Source organism: Anoplophora glabripennis, unplaced genomic scaffold (assembly GCF_000390285.2).
Source record: "Anoplophora glabripennis isolate ALB-LARVAE unplaced genomic scaffold, Agla_2.0 scaffold40, whole genome shotgun sequence".
Taxonomy (NCBI): domain Eukaryota; kingdom Metazoa; phylum Arthropoda; class Insecta; order Coleoptera; family Cerambycidae; genus Anoplophora; species Anoplophora glabripennis.
In genome coordinates this window covers 1,917,250-1,940,669 of record NW_019416268.1, presented here as the reverse complement: position 1 = coordinate 1,940,669, position 23,420 = coordinate 1,917,250, and the positions used below count along the sequence as shown (strand labels likewise).

General features: G+C 33.8%; 6 protein-coding genes across 8 annotated transcripts; 3 read left to right on the top strand and 3 right to left on the bottom strand.

The window, feature by feature from the left end:
- Positions 1-2,089: 2,089 nt before the first annotated feature.
- Positions 2,090-3,071, bottom strand: LOC108903245 (40S ribosomal protein S19). The gene is made up of 3 exons (XM_018705344.1): positions 3,006-3,071; positions 2,712-2,786; positions 2,090-2,517 (listed from the first exon to the last, which is right to left on the bottom strand). Exons 2-3 carry the CDS (start codon positions 2,780-2,782, stop codon positions 2,124-2,126), a joined length of 465 nt encoding a protein of 154 aa, XP_018560860.1. The 5' UTR covers positions 2,783-2,786; positions 3,006-3,071; the 3' UTR covers positions 2,090-2,123.
- A 193-nt stretch (positions 3,072-3,264) lies between these two features.
- LOC108903270 (DNA polymerase subunit gamma-1, mitochondrial) lies at positions 3,265-13,491 on the top strand. 2 transcript variants are annotated; one of them, XM_018705387.1, is made up of 6 exons: positions 3,265-3,389; positions 3,447-4,125; positions 4,182-4,797; positions 5,435-6,448; positions 10,381-11,560; positions 13,336-13,491. In XM_018705387.1, the coding sequence occupies exons 2-6, from the start codon at positions 3,481-3,483 to the stop codon at positions 13,388-13,390; spliced, it is 3,510 nt and encodes a 1,169-aa protein (XP_018560903.1). In that variant the 5' UTR covers positions 3,265-3,389; positions 3,447-3,480; the 3' UTR covers positions 13,391-13,491. The 2 variants fall into 2 exon arrangements, with proteins under 2 accessions (XP_018560903.1, XP_018560902.1); XM_018705386.1 differs by having other exon boundaries at positions 3,444-4,125.
- Positions 13,492-13,496: 5 nt separating this feature from the next.
- Positions 13,497-13,862, top strand: LOC108903235 (probable RNA-binding protein EIF1AD). The gene has a single exon (XM_018705332.1). It carries the CDS (start codon positions 13,497-13,499, stop codon positions 13,860-13,862), a length of 366 nt encoding a protein of 121 aa, XP_018560848.1.
- Positions 13,863-15,438: 1,576 nt separating this feature from the next.
- On the top strand, positions 15,439-15,939 carry LOC108903234 (probable RNA-binding protein EIF1AD). Its single transcript, XM_018705331.1, has one exon. It carries the CDS (start codon positions 15,439-15,441, stop codon positions 15,937-15,939), a length of 501 nt encoding a protein of 166 aa, XP_018560847.1.
- A 1,927-nt stretch (positions 15,940-17,866) lies between these two features.
- On the bottom strand, positions 17,867-19,584 carry LOC108903247 (probable ATP-dependent RNA helicase DDX28). 2 transcript variants are annotated; one of them, XM_018705347.1, is made up of 4 exons: positions 19,138-19,584; positions 18,756-19,084; positions 18,057-18,689; positions 17,867-17,996 (listed from the first exon to the last, which is right to left on the bottom strand). In XM_018705347.1, the coding sequence occupies exons 1-4, from the start codon at positions 19,517-19,519 to the stop codon at positions 17,898-17,900; spliced, it is 1,443 nt and encodes a 480-aa protein (XP_018560863.1). In that variant the 5' UTR covers positions 19,520-19,584; the 3' UTR covers positions 17,867-17,897. The 2 variants fall into 2 exon arrangements, with proteins under 2 accessions (XP_018560863.1, XP_018560862.1); XM_018705346.1 differs by having other exon boundaries at positions 18,057-18,695; positions 19,138-19,583.
- A 2,434-nt stretch (positions 19,585-22,018) lies between these two features.
- Positions 22,019-22,844, bottom strand: LOC108903242 (cytochrome b-c1 complex subunit 8). Its single transcript, XM_018705341.1, has 3 exons — positions 22,732-22,844; positions 22,410-22,581; positions 22,019-22,193 (listed from the first exon to the last, which is right to left on the bottom strand). The coding sequence occupies exons 2-3, from the start codon at positions 22,561-22,563 to the stop codon at positions 22,099-22,101; spliced, it is 249 nt and encodes an 82-aa protein (XP_018560857.1). The 5' UTR covers positions 22,564-22,581; positions 22,732-22,844; the 3' UTR covers positions 22,019-22,098.
- Between the last annotated feature and the right edge of the window lie 576 nt (positions 22,845-23,420).

Below are 23,420 nucleotides of genomic sequence, written 5' to 3'. Positions count from 1 at the left end.
TAAAATAATGAATGTTTTGCCCTTTTCAAAATATATTCTCTTCCCTCCAAAATTGTTGATAATTATATTGGAATATAGACAACTAAACCCTGAAAAATTAATTCCACAATTATTTTTAAAAATTTTATTATTTATCATATTTTAAATAGAAAAATAATTTCCCTTTAGAAATGTAGGTTCGATTATTAATGTTTTCCTGTGTATTTCTTAAACTGACTATACCCTTGCCTTATATGTGATGTTGAAAGATTTTGACTGAAAGTTCTAGATGTGATATTACGTTTTCGATGTAGTCTCTATGATGTACTTAATTTTATCCTAAATTATATATTTTTTGTGCCTGAAAGGTGCGGATAGGACAAAGCAAAAATTGTTGACAGTTGTTTTTGTATAAACAGAAGAAATTTATGCAGAATATTCATGCTATTAGAATTTAAGTGCTTCGATCATTTTAGATCTCATTATCTATTCAAAAAATCTATGCAACAATAAATTTCGGATGTGCAAGGAGACACAAACACAAAAGTCAATAAATATTATTTATAAAAAGGAATTAAAGAACTATCATTAATTATATGAAGTTTTTTTCGGTTCGTTTTTTTTTGGGACATCTGTATGACTGAAAGTGACTGCTGCTGTAGATTTTTGGATAGAAATACATATTTGATTACCTAAAATATTAAAAATATATCAAAAGTTGCGAAATATCAAATATTTATTAAAATAGAAATAAATTTCAACTTATTGTATCCTCCGTCTTTAACATTGCTGAATTTTATGAATAGAATTTGCCAATTAAGCTAGTACAACATAGTGCCAAACATTTAGGCATATAAACTCATAAATGGTTCAATATATTTTGTTCTCTGTAAAATTACAGTTGAACAAATGCCCGTTTGTATACTTGGATCGGATTACAATTTATACAATTGTGGATTAGTTCTATTTATTGCCGAGGCCTATAGAATAATAGTGAGCCACCCTTTCCTACACAATTCACTCAGTGCTAGGTATAATTTCGACCAGTTTTCTTGTTTATGAAATAAAAAAATCCATTATTCCTAACGTAAAACTGCATCAGATTTTTTCCTTGAAACAATTATAATTTTTTCATTCGCCAACAAAATAAGTTAATTTCACTTTTCTATAGAATATGTTTTTTATTATTAGTTGTGGGTTTGCTCTTAAGAGGAAGAAAACATCTAGGCTATAAAGAATTAAATAGAACTGTCCCACGCAGTAACAAATTTTTAAGATAGGACTCATTTTACATTTTCTAGTCAAATTGTATACTTGTTTGCACAATATGTAATATACAAAACATGTAAGCCCGCAATATATACATACTTTACAAAAAAAAACTGCATTTCTTTTAATTCCTATAAATCTAAATAATTTCTGGACTAAGTGCTCAGAATCAATCTAAAAATTGGATTTTAACAACATATTAATTAGGAAAGATCATAATTTGTCATTCATACGAATTTAAAATTGTTAATGATATATTTTAAGAGATTTTTGATTTTATCATTTTCCATATTTATCGGAAAACTATTTCTGCTCCTCTATTAAAATATTTAATCACATTTTTATGACATTTAGTCTTTCAGCAACGATCATCATTTACTCCCTTCCAAGTGCAGTAGGTATGTTACTGTTAGTAACAATTTGGAGTGACTCATCGGTCAGTATTATTTTTCTTCAAATCTTTCTTCACAACTTAGCAAAATATAAACAAAAGAAATGGTAATGAAACTTATGGCCGGCATTAAAAAAAATTACAAGAGAAATTTGAACCACTTAATTTTTTTTTCCAATTTTTTATTCTAATACAATTTGTATTAGATATAGATAGAAAAAGATTTTTAACCATTCTAATTTATTTTTTTACATATATATTTTTATTATTACCTCTCAGGTTTTCTTCTATTATAAAGCTATCAAGTTTAAGTCAAGAAACAATCCCAATAAAATGTAGATTTTCCTCTAGTAGCTATTTTTGTTTTATCCAGTGTGATGTTAAAACAAATTATTTTTTGAAAAATAAAATCAATTTTTTATTTGTAGTGGAACAGTGAAAGAAAACGAGGAAATATTAAAATTTTTAATTAAAGTTAATACATTTACAGAGTCAGAATTGCTGAAGCCTTAAGTGCTTTACGCTCCTTAGCTTTCACTTGAGCCGCGATACGATCCAAGTCCCTCCTACCTTGTTGGGTAAGCTTCCTTCCGCCATCGGGAGACTTTTCAATAAGCTTCAGGGCTTCTAGACTCTGTAAGGACTTGCGAGCAATGCTCCCGGCTGACCTGCAGAAATGAGAGGGTTTGGTGCCATTGCGTTTGCGACTACCAAAAATTTTGGTAACGGAGCCTACTCCAACGGGGGAACGAATGTAAATATGTCTGGCAATAGCGGCACACCTGACATAGTACCAATCGGGATCATAGGGTGCTAATTCTTTAGCACGGGAGGTTTTTACGATGTCGATCCATTCAGGCACACGTAGTTTACCACTCCTAAAAGTACATAAAAATAACAATATTTAATAAACCATGTAAACATTCTTTCTATATGTTTAAGGTCGTTTAATTCACGATGCAGATTTCAAAATATTTCCAAATTCATGAACTTTGTCTCTTTCATCAAAGAATATTTCAGAAATTAACAATGTAACCTATAAATTTTGTACACAATGTTTCGAAATACTTACTTTTTTAGGAAGATAGCAAAGGCTTTCACAAATTTGTGTTGATCGACGTCTTTAAGTGTCACAGAAGGCATTTTTCTGAAATAAGTAAACAGATTAAGAATATGAAACTAAAAAATGTGCGTTTGACTATGGCCGACACACACCATGCGGTAATGTTTTTATTGTTTGATTAAACTGAAACCATATGCATCAAATTGTCGAGAAGAATAGTTTGGACATAAGAATTATTTTATGATATTGTTTGGCAATTGATTTTTAGTGAAAACAATATAAAAATAATAAGGTTTTACTAACCTGTCTACTGTCAAGCGTTGACAAACGGAAAAGGAAACTAGTGAAGGAATTTGGAACTAAGAACTAAGTTGTTTCTATAGGAAATATAGTTCACTGCTTTATCGGTCAGTGAGGGATGACCACAGAACAGAGACAATGGGCAAAGAACGAAGTCATTACGGTGGTAAATTGATATGAGTAACTAAATATTTACTCATATGGGTAAACTGTAAGAAGAAGAAGAGCGGTATTTCCTTGCGTTTGGTTTTGGTATCACATTTTTTATTTTGTTATTTAAATTTAAGGTTAGGTCTTTTAGCACCTACTTTTTAAATGTTTTTGTGAATACAAGTGTTAATTCACGTGCATTTCATATTTGTGCAAAACTAGTAACTTAAATTAAAGGTAAGTTTAATTAATTTTTAATATCCTTAAGTAGTAATATTGTATTCCATTTAGCAGTTTGGAAATTTATTACACCTAATAAGCATAGCATATGTTAGCAAATGCATTTTTAAAGAATTTTACTACTCGGTATATAGAAAAAATCACACCAAATATGATTCACCTTAGAAAATTTTCACACAAAATTCGCACTTTATTGTATCATGTATTTAACAGAAGAATATACCAAGGTATCATCCCTAATTCTACAACCAAAGTATATTTGCCAAACCCAGCGAAAAAACGAATAAAAATGAAGCAATCAGAATCTCAGTTACCATATGTAGAAAAAACTCTTGGCCCTCGAAAAAATAGACTAGATATACAGATGCTCTCAAAAGCAGTATATGACCAAATTTTTATTGAAGGATACAAAGATACTTGCAATGTTCAAACCATAGAACAATGTCAAAAAGAGTTATTGAAACACAACATGTGCAGCAGTGATAAAGATCTTCAAAAAGATGTTAACCTCAAAATTCCTCCGTTACATGGAAAAAATATTGAAGAACATTTTAAAATAATTGGGGAGGAGCAGGTACTACCGTATCGAGATTTAGTATCCCAATTACTTGAAAATTTACCAAAAGCGCCCGAAAAATGGCTCATGCAAAATGGTTGGACAAGATATGCACCAGGTTTAGACCCTGAGAAAGTACCATATCCTTTGGAGGAAGCTCTAGTTTTTGATGTTGAGGTATGTGTACCACTTCCGATATGAATTTGATAAGCATTTACAGTATTTATCTTTAGGTATGTATGATGGCAGGTAAAGCTCCTACACTAGCAACAGCTGTAAGTAATAAAGCCTGGTATGCTTGGGTTAGTCCATCTGTGAGAGACGGTACTTATAAACCAGTAACACATCATGAGTATCCTTTATCTGCTTTTATTCCTATGGAGAGTAGTCCCGGTGACACTGGTTTGAATCTGACGGAATATCAGATCAAACCGAAAGTTATCATTGGACATAATGTTTGCTTTGACAGAGCGAGAATTAAGGAGCAGTATTGGTTGAAAAGAACAGGTACAAGATTCATAGATACTATGAGTTTACATATATGTGTTGGTGGCGTAACCAGTTACCAACGGGCAGTTTTGAAATCTCAAAAATTTATTGAGGAGGATGAGGATTGGAAAAATTGCAGTTCTCTAAATAATCTAGTTGATGTTTACAAGTTGTATTGCGGCAAAAGCATAACTAAGACGAGCAGAGATATTTTTGTCGAGGGTACCATGTCTGATGTAAAAGAGAATTTTCAACAAGTAATGACATATTGTGCAGGTGATGTTATTGCTACGTACGAGATCTTGAAGGAATTGTTTCCTATGTTTTTAGAAAGGTTTCCGCATCCGGTCACACTGGCAGGTATATAGAATAAATTATTTAAATTAATAAATGGAAGTGTGCTATTTGTTTCATTTTAAAAGTCTTAATGAACGCATTCTGCACAAGTATTAGTTCAAATTAGTGTACAGTCTGTTACAAAAAATTACGTCAAGCCAATAATCTCATTTATTTAGATGAAGATGAATAATGGGACTTTTGCCGTTTCCCATTTTTAAAATACACATGGTTTTTTCATTAGTAGTAGTAGTAGTAAAATTTTTAAACGGAAATAAGGTTGATTGCCCCAAAATATGTAATAGAGTATCCTTGATTATTAAAACTACCAGAAAATAGAATGTATAGAAAATAAAACAAATTCTTTGTAATTTTCCTAAATACTGATAAAACATGTCGGTTTTTAAATTTATTTTAATGAGCAGTTAACTATTTCTTGGCTGAAACATCAGTTCCGTGCTAAATTGTAAGTTTTCTTGAGTACTTCTTTAATAATAAAGATAATTTTTTAAGTTTTAACGTAACACCTTATATCTTGAAAAAAGTCACCTAAATTGAGAAACTACACAAACACTTCTATTATTTTCACCCAGATACTGTGATTAATGGCTTTATATACTTTTTTGTAACAGTAAATTTAAAACATAATGATCTAAACTAGGTATGTTAGAACTGAGCACCGCATATTTGCCTGTGAACTCGAACTGGCCTAGGTATGTACAAGAGTCCGAACAGGTTTACGAAGATCTGGAAAGAGAAGGAAAACTTTTGCTAGCCCGTCGAGCAGATCAGGCCTGCCAGCTACTGCACAATGAAAAATATAAAGAAGATTTGTGGATGTGGGACCAGGACTGGACGGTAAAAGACATCAAATTGAAAACAAGGAAAAAGCAACTTAAGCAAGAGGAGAAAACGGTAGAAACTGTTAAGGTCAACAATGATGAAAATGAGGGAGTTGATCCTCTGGAAGAAAAGTTTAAATGTGATAGCAAAGAATGTGTACCTAGTAATACGCCATTGCCGGGTTATCCGAACTGGTACAGAAAACTTTGCCCAAAACCTGATTCAAGCCCTGGTTGGGTTCCAAGGCCTACTTTAATTAGCACTTCAATGCAAATAACACCGAAATTACTTTCGTTGACTTGGGAAGGTTACCCCTTGCATTATATCAGAGGAAAGGGCTGGGGATTTTTGGTACCTTTTACAGACGATGTTGATGTACCAAGAAAAGTACCTTTGAAACAGCTGATAGAAAAGTGTCCACTTTTACCAAGTAAAGATGGAAGCAACAGCTCAGAAGTGCTTCATAACATTCAGAAGTCAGTAGAAGAACACTTGATGAAAAAAGAGTACTATGCCAGGTTAAAACAGAACAAAGCACAAGATTTGTATAAAGGGTCAGGAATTTGGTGTAATACCGTAGTTGAAGATTGCTGTTGGTTTTTCAAGTTACCCCATAAAGATGGGCCTTCTCATAATGTGGGAAATCCACTGGCGAAGGATTTTTTAAGTAAATTTGCTGATAACGTATTGGGAGGTGATACCGAAAGCGCTGAGAAGGTTATGGAAATAGCGAAACAGTTATCTTATTGGAGGAATAACAGGAATCGAATACTGGATCAGATGGTGGTCTGGTTGGATAAAGCAAACTTGCCAAAAGAGCTGCAAAAAAAAGGTTAATATTTTCATATGGATAGTTTTTATATTTGGTAATAATTATGTACTTATATTTTCAAAATTGATTTATCTATTAATTAAAATATTGCGTTGGGGATTAAGTAGTATCAGTTTTATCAATTTGACATTTCATTTCAAAAACGCAATCTGATAGAGCAATAAGTCCTTTTACAAATAACGTGTCAATTAGACAGTGTACTTACTTAATTTGTATATGAACTTTTAAAGAGCGACTCCAAAAACAGTCCGAAAATCGCCCATTTTGGCAAACTTGTAATTCGTTAAAAATTTTGTGTTAAGTTTGTATATCATTAGAACGTGTTACTGAGAAAGTTCGAAGATGAGTTCAGCTTTAAGATTCACTGTATTTTAGATGGTCTATCATCAAGGTCAGGTGGTTACTTAGGTTTTTGGAGTTGCTGATTATGAATCTGAAGTCAGAATTTCAAAATTCAAAATGGCGGATCCAATATGGCGGACAAAATTTTTGAAATTGAACCAAATTCGACCAAATTGGGTATACAGGGGTTTTCGGGGTCGCTGATTATGAATCCAAGATCAGATTTGCAAAATTCAAAATGATGAATCCAAGCTAACGGTCAAAATCAATGCAATGCTATCAAGTCTTCGTCTTTTTGGGTTATACTTCGTTCATAAATTACTAATAGTCAATAAAGTCAGAATGTTGGCACTAAAAAATTTTTCATTTTTTGATCTTTTTTGAATTTTACAACCGAGACAAGTTATAGAAGAAGCCATTTTTCTGAAATAATTTCAGAGTGGAAATAATCTAAAAATATTGACCAAATAGGTTGAATAGAAGAAAAAACAGTTTAATTAAATCAAAGCCTGTAGGCAAAAATACCTAAGTCTAATTATACTATTAGAGGAGAAAGAGTAATCAGGGTACTTCAGAGATACTCGCTGGAACTCCAAGTGAAAAGTGCTCGGGCGGCTAGTTGTGCAAACCTTTATATTTTTTCAAGCATGACTCTCTTGCAGGCAAATGCACCACTTATCATCCCCCCGTGGTATTAGATTGTTAGATTCGTAATCAGCGACCCCGAAAACCTAAGTAGCCACCTTGATCTTGACGATCTAAAAAACAGTGAATCTTAAAAGTTTAAAGTGATATGCTCGATACATAAGACACGAGTATTTTGACATGTATCACTCATATCTCCAAAACCAAAGCCGAACTCATCTTGGAACTTTCTCAGTAACACGTTCTAATGATATACAATAACTTAGCACAAAATTATTAACGAATTACGAGTTTGCCAAAATGGGAAATTTTTGGAGTCGCTCTTTGAAAAGAACGGACATTACTAATTCCACAACCCATTGTTTAATTACAAAAATATATACAGGGACAGGGCATCCCGTACAGGTTGGGACACACACATCTCAGCCATATATTTTGAGGATCAGGATAAGATGATTTATACGAACTTACCCATATAAGTCAAGTCTACCGACATACGTTCTACTAAACGTGGTACAACGTTTCAAATCATTCTAAATTTAAAAATTTCACAAGAAACAAAAAATCTTTAAAACCAATATTGTACATTATTTTCTTATATATTAAGGAAATGTAGTACTTTCAAATAAACAACATAAACATACCGAATCAGTATACCTAAAACAGTTTTTGTGCAATGTTAAAAAATATTGTATTGAGGGCCACTTTCAGTGGAATATATCTTGGTAGGTGTTCACCCTTGTATGTACATAGGTAAGTTGGTCTAAACCCTCTTTTTTTGATTGTAGGAGTATGGTGTCCCACCTATATCATATTAAAAAAAATGGTAATATAAAGTTACAGGTTTTAGAAAGTGCACAAACTTTAACGGAACATTCCTCAGGGAAAAAAACAGTTAAAATAAGTTTATATGAACCATGAATCATAGCCCGAAATACATTTCTTACATATAGAGCTTCCAATTAAAAAAAAACATATTTTTTATATTTTGGTAATGTTTAATAAAAGCTTTATGAAATTTATTATAGTAGTAGCTATTTTACTGTACATTACTTGATATTTATATACAAATACTTACTATAATTTTGTATTTCAGTTACCGAGCCTAAACCTCAAATTATATGCCCAAGACTTTCTTTGAAATATTACTAGAGAACTTGCTGAAACAAAACATTTTGGAAAAAATCAGTCTTGTAAAATTTTCCTATTTCTTTATATCACAAAATAAATTGAATTTCTTGATATATTTTCTTTTTGTTCTACAAAAGAAATTTTAATTTTTCAAAAGAATTTTAATTAAGTAGTAGGTTTGAAGAAATAGCTAAATCTGAATGAGGTTGATTTATAAAAATAATAACAAATAAACATAAACTCATTAAACATAAAAAAAATATGTAAACATTGCTTAACATTGTTTTCCCACAAATTAATTGAGACATAAAATGTAATTAAAACGCTTGAAACTTCAGGTAAAGTAATAAAAAAAATTAAAAAAATAGTAATTTTCAAATAGGAAATGGTTCTTTCAAACTTTTATTTTTAATGTATTCATATTATAGCAAACGTAAACTGTGTTTACATCTATTTGTTTAAGTTTTATTTATTTATTATTTTGAAGTATCTACCTTGTTCATATTTAGATATTTTTTTGTGTAATCCAATCAATAAAAATTCTTTTGTCAAACTTTTTATTGTAAAACAAAAGAAAACATGGTAATTATTCTGTAATTTACTCTAAAATCTAAAGGTGCATGTAAATTATAGCGAACTTTCGCAATCGTCGATGATCCGTTCGCAATGTCGGATTTCGGTTACAGATGAGGGTATAATAATAATTAGCGCCGCTAGTTTTATAGTTATTGCAGGACATTCCAGAAAAAAAGAAGCAAGTATGGTGTTCTAATTTGTTAAAAAAAAGAAGCAAAACGGGAGGTGAAGCTTTGTTAACGCATTTAACAAGTTACAATTTGGGCCAAGTTACAAATTTCTGTAGACTGTCTATGGAAGATTTTGAATTTTTGTTGCATTTGATAAGTCCCAGCATTTCTAGAAACTATACAAGTTTCAAAAAAGCAATTAAGTTTGGTAAATGCACAGCCATTCGTGAATACGCTTGCTACTAACTACACTGTCTACATTGAGCACCGATTTCCTTTGATGATTCACTGATTTACCGACAGGTATTGGAACATGCAGAAACCACAAACACCAACAAGTTTGTTCGCTCCCGTTTTGTTCTCCATGTAAATTACACTAAGTAAACGAATTCGTCCGTTTGCTTCTGTTCACTCTAATTTAAATGCACCATAAGAAAATGTATTTATTTGAAACCTTTTGAGTGAAATATACAGATATGGGTGGGATATAACCTACAGAATATATGTCATATCTTAAATGCTATGCCTACTGGCACAAAAGTTACTTTGTACCTATTCACAAAGAGACCTACTAATCTTGAGGTTAAATCTCACTCATAATAAAACATATCGATAGATATACATCAAGGCGTAGCTAAATTGTTTGTTGGCATAGACCTTAAAAACTACTAGGTCAATGTTTGTTGGTCATCGCACGTCTCACTAGAACTAATAAATTCGAAACCAGTCTATGTTGAAGTTCTGCTAACAAATCTTACTACTGCTTACTAAAAGTGTCAGCTCTAATTAAATGCTGGACATGGCATGTAGTCTGCAAAGCCTCACAATATTAGTATTTAAAAAGTTTGCAGAAACAGTCATATACATTAATGTCATGCATTAGGCTGACCTGCCATATGTAAGACATTGGTATTTTTTTTTGCTTTGCTGAAGATTGTCCCCTTAAAGTTTGTACTCTTCTTCCTGGAATACCCTTTGCATCTGTCAAATAAAAAAAAGTAATAGAACTTGTACATAATTAATATCAAATTAACCCAGTCCCTTGCTGAGTAGAAATTTTCTTTAAAGGTGACACTTATGGTGCAATCCTGCCTCAAATTGTTATGTGCGGCACTTTGACACGAAGAGCTGTCGAACCCACATGGATGACGGCTTCCAATGCTAACAAGGACAGGATAGGGTCAGAACTCCGTGCGATGGTGCAAGCACCTCCTGGATACAACATTGTAGGGGCTGACGTGGATTCTCAGGAGCTCTGGATCGCTTCTGTCCTGGGAGATGCACACCACGCGAAAATGCACGGATCCACTCCCTTGGGTTGGATGACACTCAGCGGAAGTAAGACCGCTGGTACGGATATGCACAGTGTGACGGCCAAAGCAGTCGGAATAAGCAGAGACCACGCCAAAGTTATAAATTATGCCAGAATATATGGTGCAGGGCAACATTTTGCCGAACGTTTATTGAAACAATTCAACCCCAGTATGTCCGAAACGGAAGCTAGAAGCAAAGCTAAGAAGATGTTCACTCTAACGAAGGGAAGGAAAGTGTTTTTCTTGAAACAGGAATATCTGCAAGAATTTGCTGATCAGCCCTACACGAAGTGGCAGGCTTTCGAAACCGCCAAGGCTTGTGGGAAAACGGTAGACGAAATGTTTCTCAGATCTAAATGGGTGGGGGGTACCGAGTCGGCTATGTTCAACCGCCTTGAAGAGATCGCTAACAGCGAAGAGCCATGCACGCCTTTTCTGAAAGGCAGACTCAGCAGAGCCCTAGATCCAAAAACCATGGCGGAAGATAGGTATTTGCCGACGAGAGTAAATTGGGTGGTGCAAAGTGGAGCAGTGGACTTTTTACACCTGATGTTAGTTTGTATGAAATGGATTTTAGGCGACAATATACGGTTTTGCCTTAGCTTTCACGACGAAGTTCGTTATTTGGTACCGGAACCGTACAAGTACCAGGCAGCTCTAGCTCTGCATGTCACAAATTTACTGACAAGGTCATTCTGCTCCTATCGGCTAGGCTTAAATGATCTTCCTCAGTCAGTTGCGTTTTTTAGCTCTGTCGAAGTTGATAAAGTTTTGAGGAAGGAGTCAAAACAGGATTGCATAACACCTTCGAATCCCCTTGGTTTATCTAAGGGTTACGGTATTGAAAATGGAGAGGCGTTGAATATTTACGAAGCTATAGACAAAGCTGGAGGAGACTACATGTGGTGGGGCGATAGGCGATCGGAAAAGAAAAGGTGAATATATTTGGTGTTTTTCTCTCTGCGATAGAAAATTCTTTAATTATTTTATTGTTTAAACGGTCAATTTAAAATACTGGACAATGCTTTGCCAATGAGAAATTTAATTGCAAAAAGAAATGTTCAAGGTATAAAAATATTAGTATTCAATGAATGACTGATACGGCCGAGTTAAGGAAATTTTATTTATTAAAGGGTTTACTAAAATTATGAAAAAAAAAATTAAAATAAAAATCGAATTTTTTTAAATCATGATTTTTAATTTTTGTTTTTTGTTTTTTTCCTCATATTTAAATACGTATTCTTTATGACCGACTTCTTCAAAATAAAAATGGTAATTTTTTAAAAAATGTCAAGATTTTAATCAAACCCTGATTTAAATTATATACTTATGAATTCGCAAAAAAATTACTTAGGTGATATTTCTTTCCTAAGAAAATCAAGTATCCCGGAGGAAATGATAAATATGATCCAAATATTATTTTAGAAATTTTATTTGTTTTCAAGATATCAGCTTAAGTTTTGATGTTGAAAATAATTTTTTAAATGTAATAATTTCATCTCTCTTCTTCTACCTCATTGTTATTGACATGAGTCTGCCTCAAGATCCGAATTATGTTTTCCCCTTGATTTATCTCCTGGAAAAGCTTGAGGTGTTCCATTTTCCTGTATATTCCCGGCATGTCACCCAGTAAATAAGTAGGTAACTCTTCACTTCCACCCCAATTCAAACCGTCCTTATAGAAATCGATAAAATATTTCGACATACTATCTAACCAGGCATTCCAAAAATATACCCATCGAATGTGTTTTGTGTCTAACTTTAACAACTCATTTTTTATCTTACTCAAATGTGGGGTAATATTATTTTTTATCTGTCCTATAAATTCCTCGACGTTTGATTGCTTCGTCCATTCAAAAATGTTCACGGTTTCGTTAACTAATGTCAAATGTGAGATGTATGGAGACGATAAGTACTTGTCCTTCATTTTTCTTATTCTTCGAAGTTGTAAGGAAATTGGTTGAATAAGAATGTTCTGGTCTCGTTCATGGACGGGTTTCTTATATTTATGGATGATGGAAAGCAAATTTATCTCCAAGATAAATAGAATGTCCACTAATTTACTTTGTTCGTAGACTACATCCCCGATTTTTTCCGAAGCTCTGAGATATTGGGTAAAGGGACCATTGTAGATGTTTTTGATGGATTGTATGACATTCATAATTTTGACATGTATTTTTTAACTTCAGAAACTAGTATTACCAAATTATAGAAATTTGAACATACTGTAATGGACTTTTTTCGCTAGGTGCAACATCACTTTTAATTAATTAATTGTTCATCATTAGAAGAGTATTAAATGAAGTCTGTTTCACACTTAGTTTGTTTTGAATTTAAATTAAAGCAACTGTAAATTATTACTCATTGTCATTGTTGTCTGCTTTGTGTGTCAAAGTTACATTAATAAGGTGAAATAATTTGATACCTATTCGAAAGCCTAGCAGCCTTTGATGAAATCTAAAAAACTTGATTTTAATGTGCACTATTTCTTTTCTACATAGATACAAAAATGTATTCTGATATAGGGAATAAGTATTGAATGGATTAAAAATATTTGAATTTGCGGAATAAAACATTACAATCATTTTCATGGGGAAACATTTAGAGTGGAAGTGGTGACACATATTGCTTAATTTACAATTTATCCACCTTACAAAGTATAAGATATGAAATGGATTAAATTAGCTGTATCATTTCAAATCTCTTTCAGAAATGTCAAGATCATCAGTAAGAAAGCAGGTGCTCATAGAAGCACTACAAGATGACGATTCTCTCCCTACGGAGAATCAAAAAATTGTCCGCGTACTCAAAAGCAGGGGAAACAACCTGCACGAGGTAGAAACCCCTGACGAATCCATCCTGCTCGTATCTATGCCGAAAAGATTCCGCGGAGGCGTTTGGGTAAAAAAAGGAGACTTTGTCTTAGTGGAACCCATCGAAGAAGGCAATAAGGTGAAAGCGGAAATAGTGAAAATTCTAAGCACCGATCAAATAAAGTACTATAAAATGAACAACGTTTGGCCGGGGGAGTTTTGTGTTGACACCGACGATAAGAAAAAACATGAAGGAGATTCTGATGATGGTCTTTTCGTAAACCCAAATAGGCCCACATTTAGTGATAGTGGATCTAGTGACTCAGATTCTAGTATTGATTCGGAGGGTGAGGACTGTGATAAGCGTGTGGCTTCTAGATGTAGTGACTCTGGTAGTGTGACAGAGGAAAAAAGAAATAAATAATAATGATTTTGTAACTTGTTAAGCATTTTGTTCCAAAATATTGTTTAATATATTATCTTTTTCTTAAAATTATTTTTCGTTTTGATATGTCAATATGAGAATTATCTACTAATCTGTTGATAAAGGCCATGAAGGCTTAACAAGTGTTGCACTACATGAAATAAACATTTTATCCATTGGTATATGAGAAACAATTACACTATGGTCTACAACTCTGTCCAACAGTGAATTACACCCACAATATCTAGTAAATGGTTAAGATCACTAACAGGTCGCTGTCTGCCAGGAGGTAGAAAGAATTAACAATAATTATTAAGATATTACAATTATATCATAGTCAGACATGTCAGTAACTTGTAGAAATGTTACTCGTCATTTATAAAATGATCTTTTTTTGAAAATAACGACATTTAAATTAATTTTCAAACACTGATACCTATAAATCAACTAAAAATGTATTTTCAACAATTTTTATCTAAATATACACTAAAAGTAAAAAGTAAAACATTTGCCACCACATTTGATAACAAAAATTAAAAGATCATGAAAGAAAATATTTTTATACAAAGGGATCACGCACAAAAAATGTAGGAGGTGATTCCATTCATAAAAATTAAAGTTCCTGTGTCACCAAAAAAAAAATCGAAATCTGATGTCCTCACAACAATTTTGGTGTTTTTTTTTTCTAGGAACTAAATAACTTAAGTGTTACAAAAAGGTCCTCTTAACATTAACTGTTAAAAAAAATGCATTTGAAACTTTGCCTAATATTTTGGCATTAATTTGGCAGCTCTAAACAAGAATATATAGTATAATTCCAAATAACTCATTGGACCCCAAAATTTCATATTTGAACTGTTTGAATTTGACTTGATTTGATTTTTGTTTACCAAATTTCACATTAGAACTGAAAATTTGAAGTTTGAAGTAAAAATGTTGAAATTGAAATTTCAAATTTGAATCGAAAATTAACAAAAATAAGAAAAACAGAATTTCCATCCTTTCCATCCACACTCTAAGACTTTTGCATTTTGTTCATATATTTTATTCGTTGGTACAGTAATAACTATAACAAATTAAAAAAATGGAAAAACATAAGTTAAATCTGTATAAATAATTCAGTTTTCAAAGTGTTATAGAAGCAAAAATAATCTATATTTAAATATTAAGAAAACTGTACCCAACATAAGAATTTTATCAAGTAGGTACCATTAATGTAACACTTTTGATAGACTTTAATTAGTCACAATGTTGGTTAAGGAGGCCCAAATTGATGCCATACATTTGCATCAATCTACCTGGCATCTACCTGCCTTGAAATTAATCCATTCTAATCCCGTTTTAAGGTGTTCTTTAATCTTTAATTGGGAAATGCCAATAATCTTATTTCCTTTGAAACTGCCCCATTAAATACCAATAAATTATTAAATATGTCAATTACATCTAAATTATTTTCAAACACAAGAGGGGATGATTAAATCAAATGATTTTCACCTTTTCGCAACCAACAGTTCCTGTGCCGTATTCAACTCCTTTAGTTGTCATTTGAGTTTCGTTTTTGATTCCTTACTAGAACATGTCTGTCTCTACCTTGAAGAATCCAGTTTTCAACAACTTACCCAGAGACGATTCTCCACCAGCTGAAAATCAGAAAATTGCTCGAGTGGTCAGGGTCAGAGCTATGAACCTATTTGAGGTAGAAACCCCTGAAAAATCCGTCCTGCTGATGACGGTTCCCAACAGATTTCGTGAGGCAATTTGGGTGAGGATTGGAAACTTTGTCGTCGTTGAGCCTATCAAGGAAGGTAACAAAGTGAAAGTGGAAATGGTGAAATTGTTGACCGTTGAGCAGATATGGATCTATAAAATGGATAATACTTGGCCTAAGGAGTTTAACATTTGCCTTAATTATCTTTGTGTAAACACAAACAGACTTCGGATTAACTTGAGTAGATCTAATGATGTGGCTTCTAATAGTGACTCGGAGGATGACAGTGATGATTCGGAGCTGACAGAAACTTGTGATTCTGACTACACTACTGATTCAGACGGAGATAGTAGCGGTAAGCAGACTTGAAGACAGTGGAAAATAAGTTTTGAGCATAGATTTGGATTGTTCAGTGTTTTGCTATAAATTCATATATCGACCATTTGTACATAAAATTATAGTTGTTTTCACACATTTACAAAATGTATTTTTTATAAACAATGAAACATGTATTTTTTTTTCTAGTATCTATGAAATTAAATGAATTTGTATATCTTATATTGTGAAATTAAAATATTAATACAAAATTTTGATAATATATGAGAGTTATTTCCAAACACAACAGATCCGTTTATATAAACTTTATCGGAAACATCATTGACAAGATATTGCTTAACTGAAAATTTACTGGGACATGGATTAGTCAAGAAAATAGAGAATTGATTGTTGAATTTTACAATGATGCTCATGGGCGTAGCCAGATGAGGGCCACGGCCCCCCTAATTCTTGTTTCATGCTGCAATTTTCAAAAATTACATTTATTACTAGCCATTCCTTCCATATAGTTTTAATTAATATAAAAATGTAATAAAAAATAAGTTTACCTACGACCACTACTGTAAATACTTAAAAACATACCGTCTGCGATCGATGTAAGATTCCTATTACGTACGGTAAAAAAATCGCAGCTTGGTAAAAAAATCGTACAGTTTTCCTAGCAACCGCCTGGCAACGGTCAATACAATACTGTTTGTGCGTGATGTTGTTTTCATATAACCCCCGTGCATATAACCCCCTACGCAATAGGTCCCATAACGACTCGCGCTTGTGATAGAAAATAGTATGTGCAACTTGTTCCGAAAAGTTGCCATAGCACCACTTGGGCGCCCGCATGGCGCTATTGGCAACTTTTCCTCACTCGTTACACAATGTAGTATTGTCTCATAAATATACAGGGCCTTTCATTAAAAATAAACAAATTTGTCATACAGGGTGTTTTTAAATGAAGTAGTAAAAATGGTACCAGTGAATGTAGAGCTAAAAATAAAAGGATCGAAGTAAAAATACCTTATATGAAAGTTGCACCCCTGAGGCGATATAGGTACCGTCTTAAAGGAGGGGATTGAAATTCACATTTTAATTTTTTTCTTTAACATGAGGAATGCTAGAGACACGAAACTTGATTTGAGCATCCTACTAATAAAGAGACAACTTTTCAATATTTTTTCGATCATTGGCGTATTTTATAAAGGAGTGAAACAGTCAACCCCATTGTAATATTTTATTAGAAATTTTTTATTTCCATTTAGCTGGAGTTATCAAAAGTAATTATAAAACACAACAATATTCATTGGTACCCAAGTTTGCTTTTAAAAATTTGTGCTCTATTTTGCGTAATTCTAAAGACTTTTAGAACGTAAAGGTTCTAAATATATTGCATGTAGCACTTGTACTTTACAAACTAGAATATACATCGATTGTTTGGAGTCACATGTATAATGCTTATAATATTCAATTAGATAAAATACATGGAAACATTTAAAGACTATTCATGTTATTAATTATGGAAATTATCCTCCTCGTGGTGTAGACCTTAAGAATTTTTCTTTCTTGGTTAAATGATTTCCGGGCTGGTTGCCAAGTCGGCGATTTACAACTCTTGACGTTTCGAGAGACATATCGCTCTCTTCAGAAGTTACTCTGATACTACTAATCTTGTCACTATTTATATTTGATGTGGTCACTGATCCTTTTATTTTTTAAGTCAAATTTGGCCAAACCTGTACATCCAGTTGCCATTAACTTGCTATACCTACTGTAGAATTTTGAAAAACATTGTGTCTCCTGCCTTGAACCAACTAAAAACATGATGGATATTGCTGAACTGATGGAAAAAATCACTTACGTAGTCTCACGTATTTGGAGTAGATAAAACATTTTTTTATATTCTACTCATCCCAAATTTTCACGTTTTAGTACTAATCCTAGTTCAGTATGGGAAAAAGATAAGACAATACAATTTAAATAATTTTAATAATAAAAAAAAATTAAGCAGTTTCTCTTAATTTTCTAGCAATATTTTTCTGTACTATACTCGTTATATTTCCGTCCACATTTGCAAGTGGCTGATTTCGTCTTATTGCCAGCTGAAAAAAAATAAAAATCATAAGCCACGGCTTCCCCTCCTATAGAAGAACTTAATTTACCTCAATTTGTTGTACCAACTTTATTTCTTCCGCTCCTGATATAAAATTTGTGGCTTTACACGACGCAGGACTGCCAAGCCTACCCACTCTTCCAATTCTATGTATATAATCAGCCGCATATAACGGAAAATCATAGTTTAAAACGTGCCTAACTTGCACAGTATTTAGTCCTCTACTACCGATGTCTGTGGCTGACAGTATCTGAGCATCACCTCTGACAAATTGGTTCCACTGTTCGACCCTAATATGATAGTTCATGTCCCCATTTATATTAGCACAAGTTACACCATTTTCCCTTAGAAAGAGTGCAACCCAGTTGCAAGTTTCATTCTTATTTGTGAAAATCAGCATGGGACTATTATTGCTCTTGGCTATCTGGAGTAAATGTGGCGGTTTTGAAGACCTTGTTAGTCGAAGGAATTTTTGGGTAATGTTGAGCAGCGGTTTGTGAATTTTTGGTGAAACCACATGCTTTAATGTTGATTCTATTGGAATCAAGACATCAGGCAATTGTCTAGGAAGTGTGGCGGAAACCAGAATTATTTGTGATTGAGACACTCTTTTTAATAAGCTGTTCATTCTTTCGATGAAGCTGTCATCTATCAATGTATCTGCTTCATCTAAAACTGTACACTGCACCTTAAAAAAAAAGTATAAAAATATATCTTGGGCACCACTTAATATAAAAAACAAAAGTACCTCATTCAACTTGTAAATTCCGACACTCGAGAGTTTTCCCAGAGCACCTGGAGTGGCAACAAGAAGATCAATTTTTTCAAACTCAGGATTCATCATAATTTTTTTCGTTCTTCCTCCTACAACTATCTTCACACTGAGTCCAGCAGATGCTGCAAGAATTTGTGCGACTTCCCCAACTTGGTAAGCCAGTTCCCTATTTGGAACAATGACTACAGCTTTGGGAGTGTTTAAATTTGACGCCTCATTTCCTATCAGTTTCTTTATTATTGGCAAAAGATAAGATATCGTTTTCCCACATCCAGTTTCGGCAGCTAACAGCACATGGCGTCCTAAAAAGATATAATAATAATTGAAAGTAGTGTTACGAATTTTGGCAAATTGCCTGACTCTATAGTTGTTATCGCTCTATACTGAAATTCTGTTGCTTTTTTAATATCTTGTTTATTTAGAACACTTATAATATCCTTATTTAATCCACATTCTTGAAAGGAATACGTTTCTTCTGGGATTTTATCTACAAATGGATGAACTGTAAAAAAGTCGTTTTTAGCTTTCGAATGATTCCATCCTTTTGAGGCCAGGGGAACTTCTTCCAATTTACTGTAATACGTTGAACTGTAATGATCCAATTGCTTTCGCTTACAGCTAATAAGCAGTTGATCATTTTTATTTTTTATCTTGGGAACTGTCGAGTAAAAATTAGCACCATTTTCAAAATTTATCTTTAAAACTGTATTACACACCCTAGTTATTCCTAAGGACATTGTACAATTTACAGGAAACCATAAAGTTAGGTTACTCTTCTTATTTGTTGGTTAGAATTAAAGTAGCGCAAAGTTAACGCAGTTTTGTGATTCCACAAAGCCACATTTCATTACTCTTTGAACTACTACAAAAGCGTATTCCATCGTTCTGATTACGATCGATGGCGTATTTCTTAACTAGATTTTTTCCGCATACGATTTCTTATGTAAAAATTCAGTGTTCATTTCATAGGATCTTAATTTGGATGATCGATTATTTCCTTTCATACAACGTACATAACACAAATTTGTATCTACACATAGCTAAAGATTTTCGCACACGCTTTTGCAGTCCTTTTTATATATTACATTTCTCCCCACAGCCAAGCTCCTCGTATCCACTCTTTTCTTGATTATTAATAAAAAATTATAGATTAGGTCAGGTTACGTTTTTCTGTTGTACGACGGTAAGACTAAGCCTGGATGGAGTCATTACAGGCTGTGGAAAACATAGCCCTCCGCACGGCCACCGACGCGCCCTGGTACGTAAGAAACACTGACATATTACGAGACTTACAATACACAAACGCTACACAGACAATAAGACAAAACGCGGAGAAACGATTTGACGTAGCCGCTAGACATGACAATCCCCTCCTCAGGCAAGCCGTTGACTACGTACCCGACGTGACCGACAAACACAAAAGACCTAGACACCAACTTTTTGACCCTGGGTGACCACCCCAATGACCCCCCCCCTGCCCGCTAACCTTTTCTGTTTCAGAGACAGCCAGGATCAAGAAACGAAGACAACGACACACACACACACACACACACACACCCCCCATACCCTCCTTAACCCTCCCCTCCCGCGCTAGCCTAAGGGCCACCTTAGCAAAGCGCATCCCAGGCTGCATAGCCGCACTACCCTACCCAACCATACCACACATAAACATGACACTACCCCCGGGGTTTACACAGACGAGCCGGCGAAGCAAGAAGAGCGCCAGAAGAAAGGGCCCTAGCCGGCGGGGCCCAGCCAGGACAAAAGGAGGTCCCACAAAGCGCCTACACCGGCCGCATTTGCGGTCGGGGTAGACGACGGATGGGGCCCACCTACGAAGGCTGTCCAGGCCTACACGAGATGAGGCAGGATAAAGAGGGATAATCCCCCTCGATCCCAAATCATTGAGGCCAATTTCTAGCCATGGAATAATGGCGCGCGGCGGATGTTGATGGTCACGTGGTTACTGGTTACAACGAATCCATAATCACAGATGCATGTGAATTCAAACTAAGACCAAAATCGTAAAAATTATTTTACATTTGGCCATGATTTGGCCTATCACATAAGAAACACGAGGGAATGCGCGAAAATGTTAGCTATCCTAGGTATTAGTTCAGAACAAGAATTTAAGATCACAAATCATTGAGGCCAATTTCTAGCCATGGAATAATGGTGCATCATTAGTTGCAAATTGCAAATATGAAAGGACTAGGGGTGTCCTTTTTTAATGAGACAAATACTGCAAGTTTTGTGGCAAGTTAAATCTCAATCGATCTAAAGCTTCGAGCATATACTACTGGAGGCAGCGTCCGGTGGCCAAAAGTGTAGCGGAGATTGTGGAGAGAGAGAGAGGTATAAGAGAGTATTTGCTATCTCTCTCCTGCAGCATGCGATTGGTTCTGCCGTGAACAGCTGCTTCTGTCGTTGACAGGGGGAAATGACGGTAGCCAATCGCGTGCTACTAGAGAGAGAGATGGCATATACCCTCCTATATATCACTCTCTCTCTATACAACCTCCCGTACACTCTCGGCCACTGGAACGCTACCTTCAGTAGTATATGCTAAGACCTGAACCATAAAAATACTAAAAATGATTCTACCTTCGGTCGGGGTAGACGATGGACGGGGGCCCACCTTCACGAGGCCTACAGATATAAGGCAGGACAAAGAGGGATAGTCTCCCTCGGTCCCAAATTATCAAGGCCACGTTTAACGCCAAAAATAACGGCGCACATTCGGCATGTCGCATAGATAACGCGCTATACTCCGNTAAAATGGATCAAAGTGCCTTTTATAGCAAACCGTAAAAAATATTAGATGTTATGTTTTATTATCTTTTTCATTATTTTCTATATCTTGTTGCCTTTTACGCAGACACGCCAATGGATTTTCGTTCCACAATAATTTAAGTTCAATATTAATTGCAAATTACAATATGAAAGGAATAGTATATATACCTATAATTATGTTTAATATACAGTGTTCTTTTTTAATGACATAAGTAGGTACTCCACGGTTTCTGGCTACAACTTAAATCTGAAGAACTCTCCTATGTAGGTTTCAGCAATGCCTTCAACTTAAAAAAATGGATGTTCTTACGAACTTTAAAGTTTATGTTTAAGTAGAAATTTTAGTATCTTCCGAGATTATTTCTGAAGGTATGTACCTACTAACTTACATATACATATATTCTCCAAAAAAAGGTATTAAAAACGTAAATAAAAGATCAAAAATTAATTTAGTGTATATTTAAAATGTATACATACAGTATAAGTTTTTACATTTTACTAATTAGAGCTAATATCCATTCATTTACTTATCATTTTCAAAATCAGCTGGGTTTTTAAGCATTAGCCTATAGTGTTCCTTTTCTATTTGATCATAAACCAAATACCCAATAGCAATTGCTGAAAAGTTGAATCTTATTAGTTATTTCTAAATTTAGGTGTATCAACTGTGTTGTAATTCTCATATCGTACTTTCTTTTTGACATCTATAGAGCTCTTAGATTTTTTTAATCTTAAATTTAGAAATAAACAGTTAATTAAACAATTGAAAAAAATGTAATCTAAACACCATTCTATTTGAAACTGGACAAACTAATATATAACAGTAATGCTTACGTGGAACGACATAGAGAATGCTTTCACCTATTCTTCTAATAGTATTGGGAACACCATGCGTAATGATTCCTGCAAATGCCTTTTGCTCAAAGGGAGATAGTCTGTAGGTAATAATACCTCTAAGTTTGAATAATTGTCCAAAACCGTGACCCATTATAAATTCACTAAAAAGCTGCAACAGTTACATAACAGGAATTACAAATGTATAATTTAAAAAGATGTTTATAAAATAAATAAATCAATATATATTTTATTCAAAAATCATAATTAGCAATGGACATATATTATAAACGTGCAAATATAGATATACTTTTAAACTAACCTTTTGGTGTTGGTCAAAAAATTGATCTCAAGTGGTATACGGCTTGTACCTAATATCTCGACAGTCGTTTGTTTTTTGACCAGTGAACAAACATTGCTCTTGGAAGTATCTGAACTTTGGGATGGAAAATGTTTGCGTAGACATACATCGACAAACATCTGCGTAATCTATGGACGGACATGATATAGGATTCAATACAGGGTCGGAAAGTCCCCATGGTTCATCTGCCGTTACGTGAGAGAGATAAAGAAAGTCATAGAAATCCGTGCAATAGAGAAAGATGGCTATAATCCACTTCTTATTTGTGGAGGGGCGAAATGGGCGGTGACTATTAGACGCCTTCATTATAGCCATCTTTCTCTATCGCACGGATTTCTATGACTTACTTTATTGCTCTCACGTAACGGCCGATGAACCATGGGTACTTTCCGACCCTGTATAGTAAAAACAAGTCGCATAATTCCTGTTTATATGTACAAATATTTAGATTAGATGATTAAAGAAGGAAATTTAGTGCTACTTTTAATTTCTGTAAATATGTGTGAAAATGTTTATGATCTGGTGAACAATGTTTTAAACATAAACTTTTATTATTAAATATATCAGTTCAAAAAAGATTTCCAGTAACTATGACTTGAGATGAATCACTGACTGTTTTTCGATTACAGATAACTGTTTCCTAATGGAAC